General features: G+C 39.3%; 1 protein-coding gene across 2 annotated transcripts in view; it reads right to left on the reverse strand.

Annotated features, from left to right (window-relative positions):
- RPS6KA3 (ribosomal protein S6 kinase A3) overlaps window positions 1–18492 on the reverse strand; it is a 55984-nt gene extending 37492 nt beyond the window's left edge. For both annotated transcript variants that reach the window (XM_015825392.1, XM_015825384.1), the window contains exons 1-2: window positions 18383–18492; window positions 13595–13651 (exon numbers count right to left, since the gene is read on the reverse strand). In XM_015825392.1, the coding sequence (XP_015680878.1) occupies window positions 13595–13651; window positions 18383–18460 (135 nt within the window). In that variant the 5' untranslated portion in view covers window positions 18461–18492. The remainder of the gene's footprint in view (window positions 1–13594; window positions 13652–18382) is intronic.
- Window positions 18493–19274: the final 782 nt, after the last annotated feature.

Below are 19274 nucleotides of genomic sequence, written 5' to 3' on the forward strand. Positions count from 1 at the left end.
AGCAAACCTCATTCCTAGTCATTAGATGAAATCATTACACTTCTATAACTTTTGTGATCCTTGGAAGATTTTTTTTAAAAGGGGCATTGTCTTACCTGAACACCTTTTCTCAGCATGACAATGGAGAATCCACCAATGGGTTAGCTTCGTCTTCTTGCCCATAGAGACTAAGTCAGCCAACTTGCCACGCCTCTCTCCCTGGACCAGGATTGCCCAGTCACGACTGAGGCGCAGCTGTTGACTACAATTCAATGTGGTGGCTCAAATGCCCCTGACACAGGGCCTGACTGACCATAAGGGGCGGGAGTGGATTCTCCATCGTCATGCTGAGAAAAGGCGTTCAGGTAAGCCAATGCCCCTTCTCCAGCATGACGACTGGAGAATCCACCAATGGGACGTACCAAAGCCTCACTGTCCCTGTGGATGGGAAGCAATCTGGGCCTGTGTCCCATTCCCTGATACTACGCACTGGAGAACTCTCCTGCCAAATGAGGCATCCGCAGAGGCAAACCTATCTATTTTGTAGTGCCTCACGAAAGGTGATGGCGACGACCACGTCGCTGCCCTGCATATTTCCTCAATGGACGCCTGTGTCGCCCACGCTGCTGAAGTTGCTGCGCTGCGAGTGGAATGTGCGGTAATTCGACTTGGAACCTGTAGGGCTTGCGTCTGGTACGCCCCTGCTATGCAAGTCCTAATCCATCTGCCAATAGTGGATGTCGTGACCTTCTGTCCCTTTGAGTGAGGCTAGAAGGACACAAAGAGGGCCTCCGACTTGCGAAAGGGTGCCGTTCGCTTAATGTAATGACGTAATGCTCTGCGAACGTCCAGAGTGTGCCATTTACGTTCCAAGTCATTGGACGGCTGAGGACAAAAGTCCGGTAGTACCACCTCCTGTGTCCTGTGAAACAAGGAATTGACCTTGGGAACAAAGGAGGGATCCAAATGTAGGACCACCCTGTCAGTATGAAAAATGCACAGGTCCTCCCTGACAGATAGAGCTGCCATCTCTGAGATGCGCCTAGCTGATGTGACGTCTACTAAGAAGGTGACCTTAAGCGTCAGGTACCGTAAGATGCAGGTCCAGACGGGCTCAAACGGAGGTGAGGTGAGGGCCTGTAAGACCATGGACAGATCCCAAGAGGGATATCTGTGAATCACGGGTGGTTTGTTGTTAGTTGCGCCCTTGATGAAGGAGTGCACCATGGGTGTTGGGCTAATGGCTGAGAGTTGCCATATGTGAGGACCGTGGACAGAGCGGCCACCTGTCTGCGGATTCTGTTGGGCACTAAACCTCTCTCGAGGCCCTCCAACAAATAGTCCAAAAGCTTTGGAATAGTAATCTTGGAAGTGTCTATCTGTTGTTTTGTACACCAGTTACAGTCATTCCTCCACATGGAGTCATAAATTCTGTTAGTTGTGGGCCTTTGAATCATAGTAATCACATCTATACAAAAAAAAAACCACTATCTATGAGAAGTGTAAATCTAGAGACATAATATGAAGTGTTCTATCACAAACAGTCCAGACATAGCTGTGAAATTTCTCATTCCTTTAGCAAGTTGTTCAGAATTTAGATAAGTTGTCTTCTTGAATCTGTGAAATAATAAATTCAACACAGATGTAAATGGATTTTCTGGTTCTTTTCCATCCTACAGTGTTATACTAAAATGTTCTTGGCATATTACATTAAAGTCTGTTGAGAGTCTGAGGAGTTTTAACTTCTTTAAATAATATTAAAGCACTAAAAATATCAGCACTCAGATTATTTTTACTTTATGGCACACCTTAAACAATTTGGGAAATTCTAATCTAATGCTGTACTAGCTACAGGTAGTCCTTGGCTTACAACCGCAATTGGGACTAAAAATTCCATCACTAAGTGATGATCATTAACTAAGTCAAGTCCAATTTTACAACTTTTTTGCTACAGCTGCTAAGCCAATCAGTGCAGTTAAATGAATCATGATGATTCTTAATGAATCTGGCTTTTTCCATTGACTTTCTTTGTGGAAAGCTCTATGGGAAGGTTGTAAATGGTGATCATGTGGTTATACATGCCAGGCTGCCAAGTGCCCAAAGTCTGATCATGTGACCATGTGGATGCTGCAACAATCATACGTGCAAGGACCAGTTGTAAGTCACTTTTTTGTTGTTTGAAAATCTGGGAAAAATTACAATTATTTGATCCCAATATTCAATCTTATTGAAAAGCAACTTATCAAATATAATTTAAAATATAGCAAGGTTTACAAATTATGTCACAAAATGTATATTTTAATGTTAAAGCATTTGCACTTTGTAAAATAAACTTCAGGAAAAACAAATACCAGCATAAACAAGAATCCTTAAAAATTCATTTTATAGAAAAGTTAAATTACAGTGCATGTCACAGCTTTGCTATTAAATAAAATTCTGGGGAGATGCCCACAATGGAACTGTGGAATAAACATTTGAACCCCTGTGTTACAAAAATATCAGAGATTTTTGAAGAATATTGAATATATTTTAACACTCTTAAAATTATACTAATTCAACAAATGATTTGTTCATGTTTATTGGCCATTTAAGACAAGTGTTTTAAAGGTTTGGTGTTGATTACATTATGTTGATAGTATAAAATAATAAAGACAGGATAAAAGTAAATAAAAACAATGTATCAGATAGTTGCCCTACTACAGTGATTCTCAACCTTTTTAATGCCGCGACCCCAACCGGTCGTAAGTCGAGGACTAAACCGGTCGTAAGCCGAGGACTAAACCGGTCGTAAGTCAAGGACTAAACCGGTCGTAAGTCGAGGACTACCCAACCAGTCATAAGTCGAGGACTTTCCCTGCTTGGGAGCGCCACGCATGCGTGGTTCCGTCCCCTGCGCTGGCCGAGGCGTAGCTGGCAAGCAGCAGAGACGGAGCAGGCCAACCACCAGCTGGCCCAGCCCAAGGGAGGTAAGGCACCCGCCGGAAAAGGGGGGAAAAATGGGGGACAAAAAAAATGGCAGACAAAAAAAATGGCGGACAGCCTTGCTTGGCGACCCCCATGAAATGGTCGATCGACCCCAAATGGGGTCCCGACCCACAGGTTGAGAACCACTGCCCTACTATCATACTCTCTAAGTTTAATATTCATAAATTTGTTAATACAATTTTGGAAACAGAATATGATTTAAATATGTGGATGTTTAAATCTGAATTATACACTAACAATGTGGAATACATCCAGTATCCAGCATGAGTTACCTATCAAAACAGTTTCAGTACCCTTGGGTGAAAACCAATCTGAAATGAATACATAGTTAAGTACCTCTGCATTCTAAGCAGAATATGACAAAACAGAGTGATTCTGAATTAGATTTTAATGTCAGTTTATGTAAGTGATTGTCGGAAAGTGGAGAATGGAGCTTTTGAAGATTTATCTCACAGGATGCAACTCAATCCAGATTTGAAGATGTGAAAAAAAGCATTTCAAAGAGACTCTACCTTAATTGATTCACTATAACTGAGGATGAGAATTTACCATTATGATTTAAAAATACTATATTTAGCCCAGAGTAGTGTTAAAGATACCTTCCTGAAATCTGTTATTCTGGCTTTAAAGTCTTTAGTAAATTACTGTTTGATGATAATGGCAGGATTCCTTCACCTCAATCACAGAGGTAAGAGAATTGACTGAATTAACATTCAGTATAATTGAAAGCAGCCAGCCACCTAGCTATAGGAAACATTTAGGATCTAATACTGCATTGTTCTTGTTCCCACACCAAATATCTTACCTCATTTTTTGTTAGAATAAATCCTATGGAAGAGTACAGTGTCCAGTTCAATTCAAGAAATTTCAGATGGACCTAAATATTTATCACTGTTTCAATCCCATATTTGTTTAATCCAAGAAAGTTTATCAGAAACAGCAGGCATTCAAATATAGTTTATGCTAATAATTAACACTATTTTGCTTTCTCTAGACTGCTATTGGATAATAACTACCTATTAAGAGGTAGGGAAAAAAGCCAAATTTACTCTTTCACTATTAAAAAAAATCTAATTCCATATAAATAAGTTCAGAAAATTATCAAAATTTGCAAAAGGTAAATAAATATAGCCAGAATGAGGGCTAGGGAAGTATGATATTTAACTTTTCTTAGTAATCTATCATAAAAGACTAGGACCTTAAGCACTTGGTGCTACAATGTTCTAGAAATTAAACATTTCCTACTAAATCATCATCTATTTTTGTTCAAACCAACAACAAATAAAAAGGGAAAGAGCTACATGGAAGAGCTAACGGAAACAAATCAGTGAGAGATGATTTGGAAATTGTATGAGAAGCTAATATGAAATTTGTCACACAAATGGATGTTTTTTTAACTAATATATGAGCATTTGGTATAACAAATAGCTATTAATGAAGAGGAAAGAGAAAAAGATAATAACAATGAATTGCCTCAAATAGTTACTGAACATTAATTTTTAATTAATAATTTAACCTATTTCATGTGATCATCTTTAATAATTAAATATTTTAATGATTTAATAGTTTGGTGTAGGGCAGAGTTCCCCAATCTTTCGCAGTTGGTGGCCTAGAGCAGGGAGAAGGGGGAAAGAAGAGATGATTTTGTGTGTGTGGGGATAAACACATGCAAGCACATGTGCACATGCACAAATATCCGTTGCTCACGTGAGTGGGGCTGTGAGTGCCTGCGATGCTCACGGTGACATTTACATGAATGGGGCTGTGAATGCTTACGATGCTCATGCAAATGGGGCCACAAACGCCTCCGATGCTCGTGCGAATTGGACTGCGAATGCTCGCAGCGATACTCGCACAAGTGGGGCCGTGACCACCCATGATGCTTGCACGAGGGGCCATGAACATCTGCAACATTGCAGCGACACTGTGAGCGGGGCTGTGCATGCATGCACATATGTGTGCACTGGCCAGCCATTCACGCAGCTCGGTGGCCAATAGGCCACGGCTCGGTGGTGGGCTGCTTAATTCTAGTCCCGCCATAGGCATGAAAGCCAGCTAGGTAACTTTAAGCCAGTCTCTCTCTCTCTCTCTCTCTCTCTCTCTCTCTCTCTCTCTCTCTCTCTCTCTCAGTCCAACCATTTGACTAAGTTGTTGTTGGAAAAACAGGAGGAAGAAGGAGCTAATTATGTATGCTTGCTGCCTTGAGTTACCTAGGAATAAAGGCTAAACTCTAATAAATAAAAATAAAATATTTCACTGAGTCTTCCTTTTCTCCTATAACACATTATTTTGTCACAACCTTACTGTAGCTTTGTAAGAAGGACCAGTATGATTTTTTCCTATACCACTCACTGGGGAACACAGGATGGAATAAATAGTTTGCCTTAAATTAACTAAAGTATTTGCAGCCAGAGTGAAATTCTAATCAGAATCTTCCTGATTTATAGCTTATTCTTAGTCACTATAACTTAGTCATTTGCAGGTCATCCTTAGTCATTGTGAAATACCAACTGAATAGTTTTATATTCCTAGCTTTAAACAGTTGACATTTATCTTTGGTGAATGTTATTATCATTAACTATATACTATTACTTGACTATGAAGCTACACCAAAATGAATAAAATTTTTTATATAATATAATATTTTCCAAACAGCACTGGAGATAGACACAGCTATTTAAGCTTTTGCATTCAATTCTCTGCAGGAATCCAAATTAATAGCCTCTCCAACAATTGTTTTCTCTAATGAAGGAGTTGTAATTGATTCTAAGCTTTAAATGGAATCTATAATCCTTTAACTTAAGAATTATTTTTTGTTCTCCACTCTGGGTTGCTAAGCAGGCAAGGAAGTAAAAATTCATTTATACTCAATAATCGCATGACATACATTATCCTATAAATACTATATAAAATAAAAACTTAAAATTCATTTTAGTACATCTTTCATAAATAGCAATATACAATGCAATTAATACAAACCTATACCAAAAGACTTGGGGAAAAAATTGGAACTTTGATGTTATATATGTTGACGGCAGCAAGACTACTTTATGCACAAAAATGGAAGGATATTTTGATTCCCACAATGGCTGCAAAAGTTGACGGAGTTAGCAGAGATAGCAAAATTGACTGCTTTGATCAAAGAAAAAAAACATAAGTACGAGTTACAAAGACATTGAAAAAAGTGACTTGTGATCATTTTGCACACTTACGATCATTGTACATCCCCATGGTCACATGACAATTCGGACGCTTAGCAACTGATTCATATTTATGACAGTTGCAATGTCCTGGGGTCATGTGATCAGATTTGCAACCATCTGACAACCAAAGTCAACGAAGAAGCCAGATTCATTTAACAACCATGTTACCAACTTAGCAACTGCAATGATTCAATAAACAACTGTAGCAAGAAAAGTCATGAAATGGGGCAAAACTCACTTAACAAATATCTCACATTTATCTATTTTTAAGAGCAGATTATTGTTTTATCAGTGAAGTGCTGAGCAAAACACCTTTTAACTATGAATACAAGTCAGTCTTGATTACCTCTTTCATGTAAGAGATTGCGTATACAGCAAAATGACAATAAAGGTTATCTTATCTTTTAAACAAACACAAAGAGAGAAATCATAGCTGTTCTTATACTTACAAAAATAATGCTTTAATTCTATTCAACTTCTATTACAATTAAATATAAATGAAATGGCACACAAATTTAATAAATAAGGTCTTCATAGCGACAGTGAAGATGAGTGTCCTGCCGAAACTACTCTTTTTATTCCAAACAATTCCTGTAAAATTGGGAAATATATTTTTTGATGATTTAAATGCAACAATATTGAGATTTATATGCAAGGGGAAAAAGCACAAATTAAAGTGAAAAATGCTACAAGAAGCTAAAGAAAGTGGAGGATTTGGAATCCCGGATTGGAGACTATATTATCAAGTAGCCATTTTACCATGACTCAAAGAATGGATAATGCTGAGAAATAAAAGACTACTCTACCTAGAGGGGCATGACATACAATTGGACTGGCATGCCTTTCTGTGGTATGGGAAAAACAAAATACATAGATATTTCCAAAATCATGCTATAAGGAATGTACTGTTTCTAGAATGGGAGAGAATAAAACAAAAAAAAATATATTAAAATACCAGAGTGGCTTTCAACAATGGAAGCCTTTGCTTACCCAAATTTAATTAACTATGACAAATTTGTTACTTACAAAGACATTTTGAATAAGGATGGAAAACTTAAAGACAGGCAAGACCTACAACAACAAGGTATTGACTTAGCATGGTGGCCTTACTTGCAAATTCAAACAAGATATGAGAAAGATGTAAAGACAATGGGATTTTATAAAGAACAGATAGAATTTGACCAAATACTTTTGAAAACAGATGAAAACTTGATTAAGAAACTTTATAGATTTCTGCTAAATTGGAAGATGGAAGAAGAACAAGTAAAAGAAACAATGATAGTATGGGCAAAAAACTTCAGATATTCTATAGACTTAGAAGATTGGCAAAAGTTATGGGATAGAAACATTAAACTGACTAAAGCAGCTTCATATAAAGAAAACTTGTATAAAATGTTTTATAGATGGCACATGATACCAGTAAGACTAGCAAAAATGTTTAAAAATGTTTCAAATAATTGTTGGAAATGGAAACAAAAGCCAGGTACCTACTATCATATCTGGTGGATATGTCCTAGTGCAGTGATGGCGAACCTTTTAGAGACCGAGTGTCCAAACTGCAACCCAAAACCCACTTATGCATCGTCGGGTGGCGGGTGGGTGTGGCCCATTGGCTGGGTGTGGCTGCGGTGGTAACGGCAGACTGGGTGGGACTAAAAAGTTCAATCAATCAATTCCAACTTTGCAAGATTTTTTTTTCCCGCGAGAAGTTGAAATTGACTGATTGATTGAACCTTTTTTTTTTTTTTTTGCACACGGCGGTGGATGCCTAAAGCGAAAAGGTTTTATAAAACCCAGCTCAAGGCCTAGGACTGGGGCGATGGCGCGCGTGCCCAGAGAGGGCTCTGAGTGCCGCCTCTGGCACCTGTGCCATAGGTTCGCCATCACTGTCCTAGTGCGAAAAAACTTTGGTTTAAGATTCATAAATGGTTGGAAAAGATGACTAAAATACAGATAGAATTTAAGCCAGAACTGTTTTTGTTAGGAATATTAGGACCCAAATATGGGAAAGAGAATGAGTATTTAATATTACACATATTGACAGCTGCAAGAATAGCATTTGCCCAATATTGGAAAAAATGAAAATATACCATCTGATGAGATTATAATCATGAAAATTTTAGAATGTGCAGAAATGGACAGACTAACCTTAGAGATTAAAGAGAAAAAAGACTCAGTCTATTTTAAAACATGGGAATTTTTTTTACTAATGGTTAGCAAAACGAACTAGCGAGAAATGATTGTGATATTTAATAAGATGAATAATATCTATTGATTAATTGATACTCTTTATGATTATTGTTATTCTTATTAACTATAGCTATTTACTCTTACATTAATTACTGTCACTGGACAATAGTCTGCTTGCTAAAGCTTGGAAATGTTATTGGGGGCAACCCCATTGTTGTACCTACCCCTATCCCAATCCCATCCCTGAACCCCACCCTGAATCCCAATACCTATATTGATCCTATCCCTTCCCTAATCTTATAAAACAATAAAATATTGTATATAAAAAAAGAAATACTAATAAGCTCAGTACAGATAATCTTTTACTTACAACCATTGATTTAATGACAGTTCAAAGTTATAACAACACTGCCCATTTTTCACACTTATATGATTGTTGCAGCATCCCCATGGTCACATGACCAAAATTTGGGTGCTTGGCAACTGGTTCATATTTATGACAGTTGCAGTGTCCCAGGTCTTATGATCAGCTTTTGCAACCTTCTGACAAGCAAAGTCAACGGGGAAGCCAAATTCACTTAACAACCGTGTTACTATACAACTATATCGATTCACTTAACAACTGTGGCAACAAAGGTCATAAAATGGGGCAAACCTCACTTAGCAACAGAAATTTTGGGCTCAATTGTGGTTGTAAGTTGAGGACTACTTGTACATAAATGAACCATCTTTAAGGATTTTCAGGGTGAGAAAATATGGAAAAATAGAACAGTGTAGACTTATTGGATAATTGCATGATGCATACTAAAAAGAGAGGATTTTAATAACAATCATATATTCCTTAAAAAATAGTTACAGCACAGGAGTTGTACTGCATTATAAAAAAAATTATATGTTTTATGGAGGTGTGCACAACATTTTTAGATTGAAACATCCAAGCCTCACCAAAAATAGGTTGTTCCAATTCCCCTTTCAAAAGTGGCCGGACGACGGCCGATGGAGGCTTTTTACAAGCCTCCCGTCCGGGACTGCGTTAAATCCGCCGAAACAGCGCGCATCAGCTGTTTGGCGGCTTGAGCTTTCTCTTCGGGAGAAGGAGAGAGGGCGAGTTTTACTCTGAGTAGGAGTAGAGTTCCCTAGTCCCCCCCTAGGAGCTTTCCAGGGGGACGAAGGTGAGAACTCCTCCGGAGCTCAGAGCTTTCTCCGCAGCTCGGGATGTCTTCGTTTGCAGCGAAGCCAGACGTCGTCTCCACCTCTGATAGTTATTCAGATTTTTAATCGTGAGTAAACTTATCAACAGACAGAACTGACCAGGAAAATTGGACTTTGATTGACAAAAAGACTTTAACTCAGAAGATTTAAAGACAGTCTTCTCAATTGTTATAATTAATTTGAGAAGAAAATGGCTGCGGGCAAGCCGTTTCTTTGTTTCAAAGGAAAACNATGAGAATGGAAACAGAAGAGCTTCTTAGCAAAAAACATGATGAATTGTGCGAGAACATGTCACAAATTTTTCAAGGCTTTGCAGTTCATGTAGAACGTATAGAGGGACGGGTGGATGAAGTGGTGGAGAAAATGGAAGGAGTGGAGGACAGACTGGAAAAAGTAGAAGAAGGTGTGGAAATTGCTCAAAATGATATTGAAATGTCACAATATAGAGAAATGGAGTATGCTATAAGAATTAGAGGGTTAAAAGAAGATCTACAGGAGAAACTGAGGGAGGAAATAGCAGCTGCTCTGGCTCTGGTTTTTGAGTGCAATCCTGAAATTATTTTTGGAGAAATCGAAAAAGCCTATAGAGTAAATTCATGGGTTGCACGTCAGAGGAAACTACCCAGAGATGTTGTTTACTTTTCTAGAAAAACACGTCGTAATGAGATTATACAAGCTTTTTATCAACAGAGATTTCAGATTGCTGCCCAAGATGTTATACTACTAAAGGAAATACCTTCAAAAATTTTAAGAAAAAGGAAGGAATTTGCTTTTTTGGCTCAGGAGTTAAAAAAGTGGCAGTTGCCTTTTAGATGGGATATACCTGTTGGGATGATTGTGAATTTTGCTGGGATCCGTCACAGGCTTAATACAGTTCAAAAGGCTAAAGAATTTTATTTAACGGTTCTGAAAGCTGATTCACCTTCTGCATCATGAGCTAAAGGAATGGAAGATGTAGAGGAACAACTATTCATTGAATTGCCTGGAGCTACATCCTTATCTGCAGAAGATCATCAGAGCCTGCAATTGATGGATGTAAAAGATGATTCAAAGGAGCAAAGAATGACACGTGCAGCTCATAGATGTAGGGAAAGAGAACAACCAAAAGAATCTGCACCTCAAACATATTTGTCTACCTCAGAGCCAGTGGGAGGAGCAAGATCGAAGAGATCTGTTATCTCAGATATACAAGGAATGCTCCAGAAGCTTCAAAAGCCAAAAGATGGCTAAGTTGATGACATTGAATGTTAATGGCTTGAACTCACCACAAAAAAGGAAGAAAATATTTCATTATTTGAAACAACATAAAAATGATATTATATGTTTGCAAGAAACGCATATTACGTCAAAAGATCAAAAGTATCTGATTAATTCTAGACTGGGACTCCATTTTATTGCCTCGGCACCAAGGAAAAAAGCTGGTGTAGTTCTTTATGCTAAGAAAGAATTATTGCCAAAACTAATTGACTTTGATAAAGAAGGAAGATTTGTGTTTGTTGAACTTTTATTGAATGGCAAAAAATCCCTTATTGTTGGCTTATATGCGCCTAATCAATGTCAGCAGCAGAAACAACTTTATAAACTTTTACATCAAAAGATAACTCAATTGGATTATAAATCTGTCATTATGATGGGAGACTGGAATGGTGTTATAGATCCTAAGAAAGATAAAAAGACTTATTCTAAAGTGTCGACTCAAGTTAAACTGCCTAAAAGTTTTTTTGCATTACAAGAGGATTTGGAGTTAAGAGACATTTGGCGAGATCGGAATATAGGAGAAACTGATTTCACCTATTTTTCAGATAGACATCATTCTCATTCTAGAATTGACTTCATTTTGATTACTAATGATTTACTCCCCAGGGTTAAGAAAGTGAAGATTTTTTCTAGGATTTTATCAGATCATATCCCTATGTGGATGGAACTCTCAACTGAAGGAGGAAGTAAAAGGACTTGGAGACTGAATGAAAATTTATTAAAACATGAATCTAACGTGCAGATACTTAAAGATTATTTAAAAGACTTTTTTACGCTGAACATGAATAAGGGCACTTCTATGTCAATGGTGTGGGACGCTAGTAAGGCTTTTATGAGAGGTGCTCTAATTTCAATGAATACAGCNGAAAAAGATAAAATTTACACCGCAATTATTTTTATTGGGTATTATGGAAAATTTGGATCCTAAAGAAATGAATCTGATGTTGTATTGTATAACAGCAGCAAGATTATTGATTGCTCAAAACTGGAAGAAAGAGGTATTACCGACTATGGATGATTGGAGATTGAAGGTGTCATATTTTGCAGAAATGGCAAAAATTTCCACATACTTGAAGGATCAATCTCAAGAAAAATTTATTTCGGTGTGGAGAAGATGGATAGATTATATGAAGTATGAAGTGATTAATTATCATATAGCTTTTGAATAACTTTTTTTTTCTAATATTTTCTATATATTTAATATAATTTATATATATATATTTTATATTTAAGTTTATTACTGTATGTTAGAGTTAAAGTATGTTAATTTTGTTTGTATTATGAATGGATAGCTTAATTTAGACTTGGGATGTTATGTATTTATCCCTGTACTCAGTTCTGGGAAGTCCGGGGGGGGGAGGGGGGAAGGGGATGAAGGGGTAGAATTATAAATTTTTTTTGGTGTATTTATAAATGTAATGTAAATGTTTGTCTTTAAGAAGAGGAGATGATTGGCTAGTACCCCTAAACTGCATCCGAGGTGGTGGAAAAGAAGGTGATGGGATGTGTAGGATAGTTGGGAAGGAGGAAAGAGGAGAGGTAGTGGTCAAGAGGGGGAGGAAGGAAGAGGGAAGTAGGTAGGAAGGTGGAGGGAGTGTGGATGCAGGGGGGGGGACCGCCGATTATTTCTGAATATCTAATGAGTAGGCTTTTTATGTGTTTGTTTTTCTAATGAAATGCACCATATTTGTTCATATGTTTATTTGAAAAAATTAATAAAAATTAAAAAAAAAGTTTTATAACAAACTATTTTATTAAAGTACAAATATATGCAAGTGTATTATAAAGCAATTTTAAAATTAATAATCATGATAATAAAAAGGGAAGAAAGATCCTGGAAAATTATGTTAAGTAAAACAATTCCGGAAAAATTGACTATAGTAGTAGAAAGTTTTATTGTTCCTTGGTCAAAAATAACAAATATGGATGTTCACAGGTAATACATATCAACAACACACCGTTTTATTGGAAAACTTCCAATGCCTCAAAAGCCTACAATTCTAAACACCAAGAATACTGCCAAGAAGAACATTGTATGTTAAATTCACAACAATTGATCCAAAATTATACTACCAATGCTGTTGATTTCAGCCCAAAACATGGTAATAGAAGATAGCTCCAGGTTATGAGTTAATATTGAAATTTCTTAATTGCATCTCCAAGAGCAAGATGATCACAGCCAATCCTTACTAAATATTCCTTGAGGCATCCAATATATCAATATTTTAGGATGGAACAAAACAGAACAGAATAGAATTCTATACTGGCTGAGTGTGATTGGGGACACAAGGAATTTTTCTCTGGTGCATAAGCTCTCAAGTGTACATACAAGCAACAAGTGATAAATCATGCTTATAATCATAAAATACAATCATATATCATAAGATACAAACTCAGTGAAATACTTTTAGTTATATTAATCCCATTGTTATTTTGAATATTTTGAAGTTTGATGTACTAGAGATTATATACATGTTAATTTCATTTACTACTAATTCTGCTTTATCATGTTAATAAGCCTTTCAATCAGTGTCCTACTATTGTCACACTTGCTATAAAAATGTGGAACAATTATAGAAAGTTTTACATCAGGCTTAGTATATCAATGTATTTGTCTTATTAAGAATTGAACTAATGAATTTTACTGAAATTCTGCACGTGTTACTAAATAGTTCATATAAGAACCTTTATTTTTAAATCTTAGAAGTCCCTCTCAGTCATGGATTGAAATTATCTAAATAAGGTGTGAATCTTCATATTCTACTTACTGTTTGTGGATTTAGTTCTTCTTCTCCCATAGGCTCATCCATAATTTGTTGACCATTCTACAAAAATCATAATTTAAAGAAGAGTTATTGGAGGAACTTTATTAGATCAACTGAAGTGCAGATAGTCCTCATTTAGAGACTGCAGTTGGTTCCAGTGACTTGGTCGCTAAGCAAAGCAGTCACTACTGTGTTTCCCTGAAAATAAGACCCACCCAGAAAATAAGCCCTTGCCTGATTTTTTGGCATGCACCTAATATAAGCCTTACCCCCAAAATAAGCCCTACTGTCTGGTTGCTTGCTGCAGCAATGGGGCAGGACAGTGCACGTTGCACTGGTGCTGCCCCCACAAGGTGAGGCGAGGCAGGTGTGTGGGGGGGTGGAGATGCCCCACGCGGCCTGCACCCACTTACCTCAGGGCCCCTGCAGGCAGGCCACTCCCTGCTTGGCGACCTCCCCCTGCCCGTTCAATGACCCGCTGCCTGCCTGCCTCTTCCCTTTCACTCCCCTCCCGAGCTGGACTGCCATGCTACAGAGGATGGGCGAGGGAGGCACGCTCGCCTTATCAGCTCTCCCCCCGGTGTTTTGGAGCTACGCGAAAGGATTCTCCGCTGCTGTGCAACAGCCACGTCTGCTGCTGGAGGGGCTTTCTTCGGTCCTGGCCGCCCACGCTTTGCCCTGCAGATCACCTGCCCGGCAGCAGCAGCAGCTGCCTCCTTCTCCTCCTGTGGCTTGTGCCATGACTGGGCGGTACAAGCCTCCTGTCGCTTTCCTCTGCCTGCCAGACACCCGCCGGAGCCGTTCACCTGCACCCTCCCACCGTGTGCTTGCCCGCGGCTGCAATGGCTTACAGGGCTTCCCAGGGCACACGCTCACGAGGTGAGGGCAGTGCTGGCAGAAAGCACCTTCAGGCAAGGAGAATAGCAGCGCAGACAGGCGGTGGCAGCCAAACAACCAGGCGGCGCAAGCCTCCCCTGCCGCCTTCCTCTGCCTGTCAGACATTTGTGCCACCTGGTCTTTCAGCTGCCCCCGCCTGTCCACGCTACTCTTCTCCTTGCATGAAGGCGCGTTCTGCTGGCACTGCCCTTGCCTCCCGAGCGTCTGCCCTGGGAAGCCCTGTAAACTGTTGTGGGTGGGCGGGCACAAAGTCACGGTAGATAAAAATCATATGACAACAACTGTGCTTTTGATTTTACTTAAGCTTTTCTTTGGTTTGTCGGAAGGATATGACCCCAAATGGTTAGGTGAGCCTAAACAGTAAGAAAGGTTTCCAGAACTTAATTTATGAGGAAGCTAGGGTAAAAGGGCAAATATTATGGTCCTTTAACCTCACTTCCTCAACCTTTGGAATGCTTACCCAGTGCTAGGATAATTAGCAAGAAGATAATTGATGCTTCTATTTACATTCATTGCAGAGGAAGGGATTATAAGAGAGTAAGTAGGCACACAATGGGTCAGGCACAAGGTACTGTAATATGTACTAACTGACTGTAATAGGAAACACATGATTGAAAGAGAGATGCTGAGGAGGAAAAAAATGTGGGCATTGGTCACAAAGTTACTTTTTCATTACTGCTGTAACTGAATGGGCACTGTCCAAAGCAGTCAATAAATGAGGACTATCAATATAAATAATTATATTAATTTATATTTCCAAGGATTAACCAAAACCAATTTTGCCTTTGCTTTATCTAAAAAATATAAAACATAGTTTTGTAAAACAATAATTATTAAAAAAAATAGCAAAGCTTTAGACAAACTAAACAAGTCTTGCTTTCTCCCAATGTTTTGAAATATTGGTATTTCAAGTATTGTAAGATGTAAACATTAATAATATCTGTTTAAGAATAATGACTCAATTCATTCTCTATGAACTGAAAATGGCAGATTAACATGTAATATAAGCCTCTAGAGCAGGGTTCCCCAACCTATGGGGTACTGGTTCGTGGCCTAGTGGCCACTGGGCTGTAGGAATGGCTGGTGAGTGCGCATTAGCGATGCCACAAGGGGGCTAGTTGCCACAAGGGCGCTACTGGCCCCGTTTGCACATGTGCGGGGGAACTAGCACCTCCGCCAGCGTTGCGTGGGAGGCTAGCCCCGCCGTCAGCATCATGTAGGCATCAGTGTGCTGCGGGTGCATGCAGTTCTGTTTGTGCATGCGGGTGGGTGCTGGCGCCGTTGGGGTGTAAGAGGCCTGTTTGTGCACGTGCACATGTGGGCATAAATTTTCTTGTTCCTCCCTTTCACTCCGGGCCGCCAAACGGGAAAGGTTGGGGACCTCTGCTCTAGAATACTAAGAAAAAAAAAAGATTTACTTCCTTAAACATTTCAAGATCACAGTACATCACACAAATTCTCTGGCATATAAGGTATGGGTCTGCCCTACTTTGCAGCCTTTTGATCACAGGTTTGAGTTCACCTTAAACTTATCTAAGCATAAGTAGTGTTTCTTAATCACATACTTGGGCTTCTGAACTATATGCCTGCGATTGGCTGGCATTTCCATTTTTCCAGTCTAATGTCAAAAAAGTAGTTCTTTTGGATTTCTGTGCACTGGGAAAGATGTAAGGGAAGAGGAAAAGAGTGATTGGTAGCAAGATGGATGGACTGAACTATAGCCACAATGGGTGCACTGTTGAAAGTTCTGGAGGACCAGGTGGAGAACAGATTGTCCAGGAGAAAATCTATATAGTCATTAAAAGTTGACATTGACTTGATGGCATACAATCAGACAGCTGGAATAAAAGCAATGCTCATCCTCTATGCATCATCCTATAGGAGATATGAGTTAGAAACGAGTGATCAAACTTAATTTCAAAAGATTTAATCACCAGAAACATTTTTAAAAATTTGATTAAGATATGTATCTGAATCAAATATGTGTAAATATTGCATAAAAATTTAATTATCTACTTAATATCTAACTATATTTCATCTGGTTTTATTATTTTCTCAATTATATCTTACCCACTAGGTTCTCTTCTTTCTCATTTTAGTTACTGATACATTGAATACTATTGTGAAAAAATGATCATAAACATGGAATTGTACTCTCCAGTGACAAACACATACACACACACATGTAAAATGGTAATTATGTTGTCATCTATAGAATTTTTTTTAAAAAAATCACTAACACATTCATAAGGTAAAACATAAAATCTAATATAAAATGGATTATGAGTGGGAAACAAATTAAAACCTAATTATATACATTTAAATAAGGTAGACACAATAATTACCATTATCCCAAAAAATAAGAAAGTGAACCCTGTAAGCATGTAATCTAAAACTTCAGGATTACTTTTTGATTTATTAAGCCAGACAATCTAAATTTAGCCAAAACTATTTTGGATAAACTATTTTGAATAACTAGCATAAACTGCTTCTTGAAATATATGAACTGTGAGAAAAATGTGGAAACAAATCAATACCGGTTCGTCTGCCGGTGTCTTTCTTACAGCAGAAGCAAGATGTGCAGACTTTCCTTTTTAAAAAAGAATTAAAAAAAATGTAGCCCTTGCTGCAAACTTCCTTCTTTCTTCTTAAGACTAGGAGGAAGTTAAGCATTTGGGCAAAATGAGAGGAAATGGAGGGAGGAATAATGTGAAAGTAACCAGACACCACCAAAGGGAACAAAAGCGGCAGGAGTCCTTCAACTGTGCATTACCAAGGCTGACAATCTGGCAGCCCCAACCCCACCCTTCAAGATGACAAAATGAGGAAGATATGTTTACACTCTCTATAATTCTGCATTAGCAAATTCATATATAACAACCACTAAAAAGTTCACACAGAAAGTTATCTTTCTGTAGTGTTAAAGGTGGGTGTAACATTTCTCCCCATAAACTGTAAAAAGCACAAAGAAGAGATGCTTTAAACACTATCTCTATAAAAGAGACACAATACAAATATCTATTTCAAAAGGCTCCTTTATCATGGAAGACACTGTTGTGAAAAACAGGAAAATGTCAAATAATAAAAAGTGTGTTATTAAATTAACATGAGAATGTCTGCGTGTGAAGGCAAATGGAAACAAAAGGCATACAATCCAAATCATATATGTTCCATTATTTAGAAGGAACAGCATTCTGTAGCCCTACACACAAAAAGTTATTTGGAAAACCCTTTTTTATTTGTTTGCAAAGGAAGTTAGTGTAAAAGGATATTAGTTTGCTGCAGAGAAGAAAAGTAAGTTTTATTCCAAAAGTCTCTGTATATGTACAGTACTCTAGGGTTATAGGAAGGGGGACTGTAAGCGAACAGGTAAGAATCCAACAATTAATTTAGTCAGTGAAATGTTTAAAGATGGACAAAGATGGTCACAAACTGACTGAAAAATCGATTTGAGGTGGTGATATGAGGCAATCTTGATGTCAAACAGCTTTGCTAGATAAATGGCTTCCATTATCCTCCACCACCCTGGTTGGGAGCAATAAGATTTGCAGTCCAACGTACTCTGGGGGCACAGGATTAACGGAGCCCAGTCAAAGAGGCAAGGCAAGCAGGAAGCCTTTTACTTCCCGGCTTCCGCCCAGCGCCTCTAAAAGAAATAAAACGAGGAAATGGAGCGCGCCTGACTCTTCCCAGCCCTCTCAATGAAAGGCGGACAAAAGGCGGCAACGGGGCAGCGACGCTCCTTTGCTGAGGTGGTGAGCGATCTTTTCCTCCTGGTTCTCCCCCCACTTCCTCCTGATCTTGCCCGGCAGCGGCGAAGGGGGGGGTGCAGGCGGGATTCCACGCGGTTGCCCAGCCGAGCCCTGCAGATGTGGGAATGCCCTACCAGCTTACCTCGACGCTGCTGCCGCTCTCGGCCGTACTCTCCACAGCCATTTTCTGCCAGGGGTCCGCCAACTGTGCCAACGGCATCTTTCTTCTTTACCTTCACGCTCCCGCCGCCGCCGCCGTTGTCTCTTGCCGCCCCTCAGGAACACCACTGAGACATAGGATCCTTCTTCGTTATTTTCCTCCCCGGCAAGGGGAGGAGACTGCCGGAAACGCGGTTCTTACCCCTCCGGATGAGGCAAGGATACCCACGCCAGCGTTAGGAGCAGACGTTCAACTGGAAGCCTCCGCCGCTCGGTAAATCTAACCTCAGCGCCTGACTTGTCCCGCGGCTGGGGCTATTACTCATTTCACTTCCGCTCCCAACATGGCCGCGTCTGAGCCGTACCTGCCTATCAAACAGAGATTTTCTGCGTCATTCCCGAGGGCGGGACTGACTCAGCCAATCAGTTTCTATCTCAGGTAGTAAAGAAACCGACTCAGAGCTGCGGGCTCTTTTCACGGGGGGGGGGCTAGGGGAAGAGCGGGGGCCGACGGTAGACTTGCTGGTGGAGGACTCCGGATACGTGAAGGTTCTGTCACGTAATCGAGAAGCGCTGCAGGTACGGCTGCTGTCCTCTGCTGCCTTTACTAAAGACGCGTCATCGCTCATCCTTCTCAGAATGCGGTATTCTGCGCATGAGGTCACATTCATTCTTCTCCGTGGCCGTTTCCCCTCAGCGTCGGTAATAATCCGGCATTAAAAGGTTGATGGCACAAAACGTGGTTGGGGATTCTTCAGAGCGTAATTAGTTATCTCTTACTTTTTTTAACGGCCTTTAGTAAATCAAGACATTTTTAAAATGTCCCGTTACCACAGGTATTAACTTGAATGGAAAACGGGCGCTGCTTGCAGGAA

The sequence above is a fragment of the Protobothrops mucrosquamatus genome, unplaced genomic scaffold (genome assembly GCF_001527695.2).
Source record: "Protobothrops mucrosquamatus isolate PMUCROS unplaced genomic scaffold, P.Mucros_1.0 scaffold_198, whole genome shotgun sequence".
NCBI lineage: Eukaryota > Metazoa > Chordata > Lepidosauria > Squamata > Viperidae > Protobothrops > Protobothrops mucrosquamatus.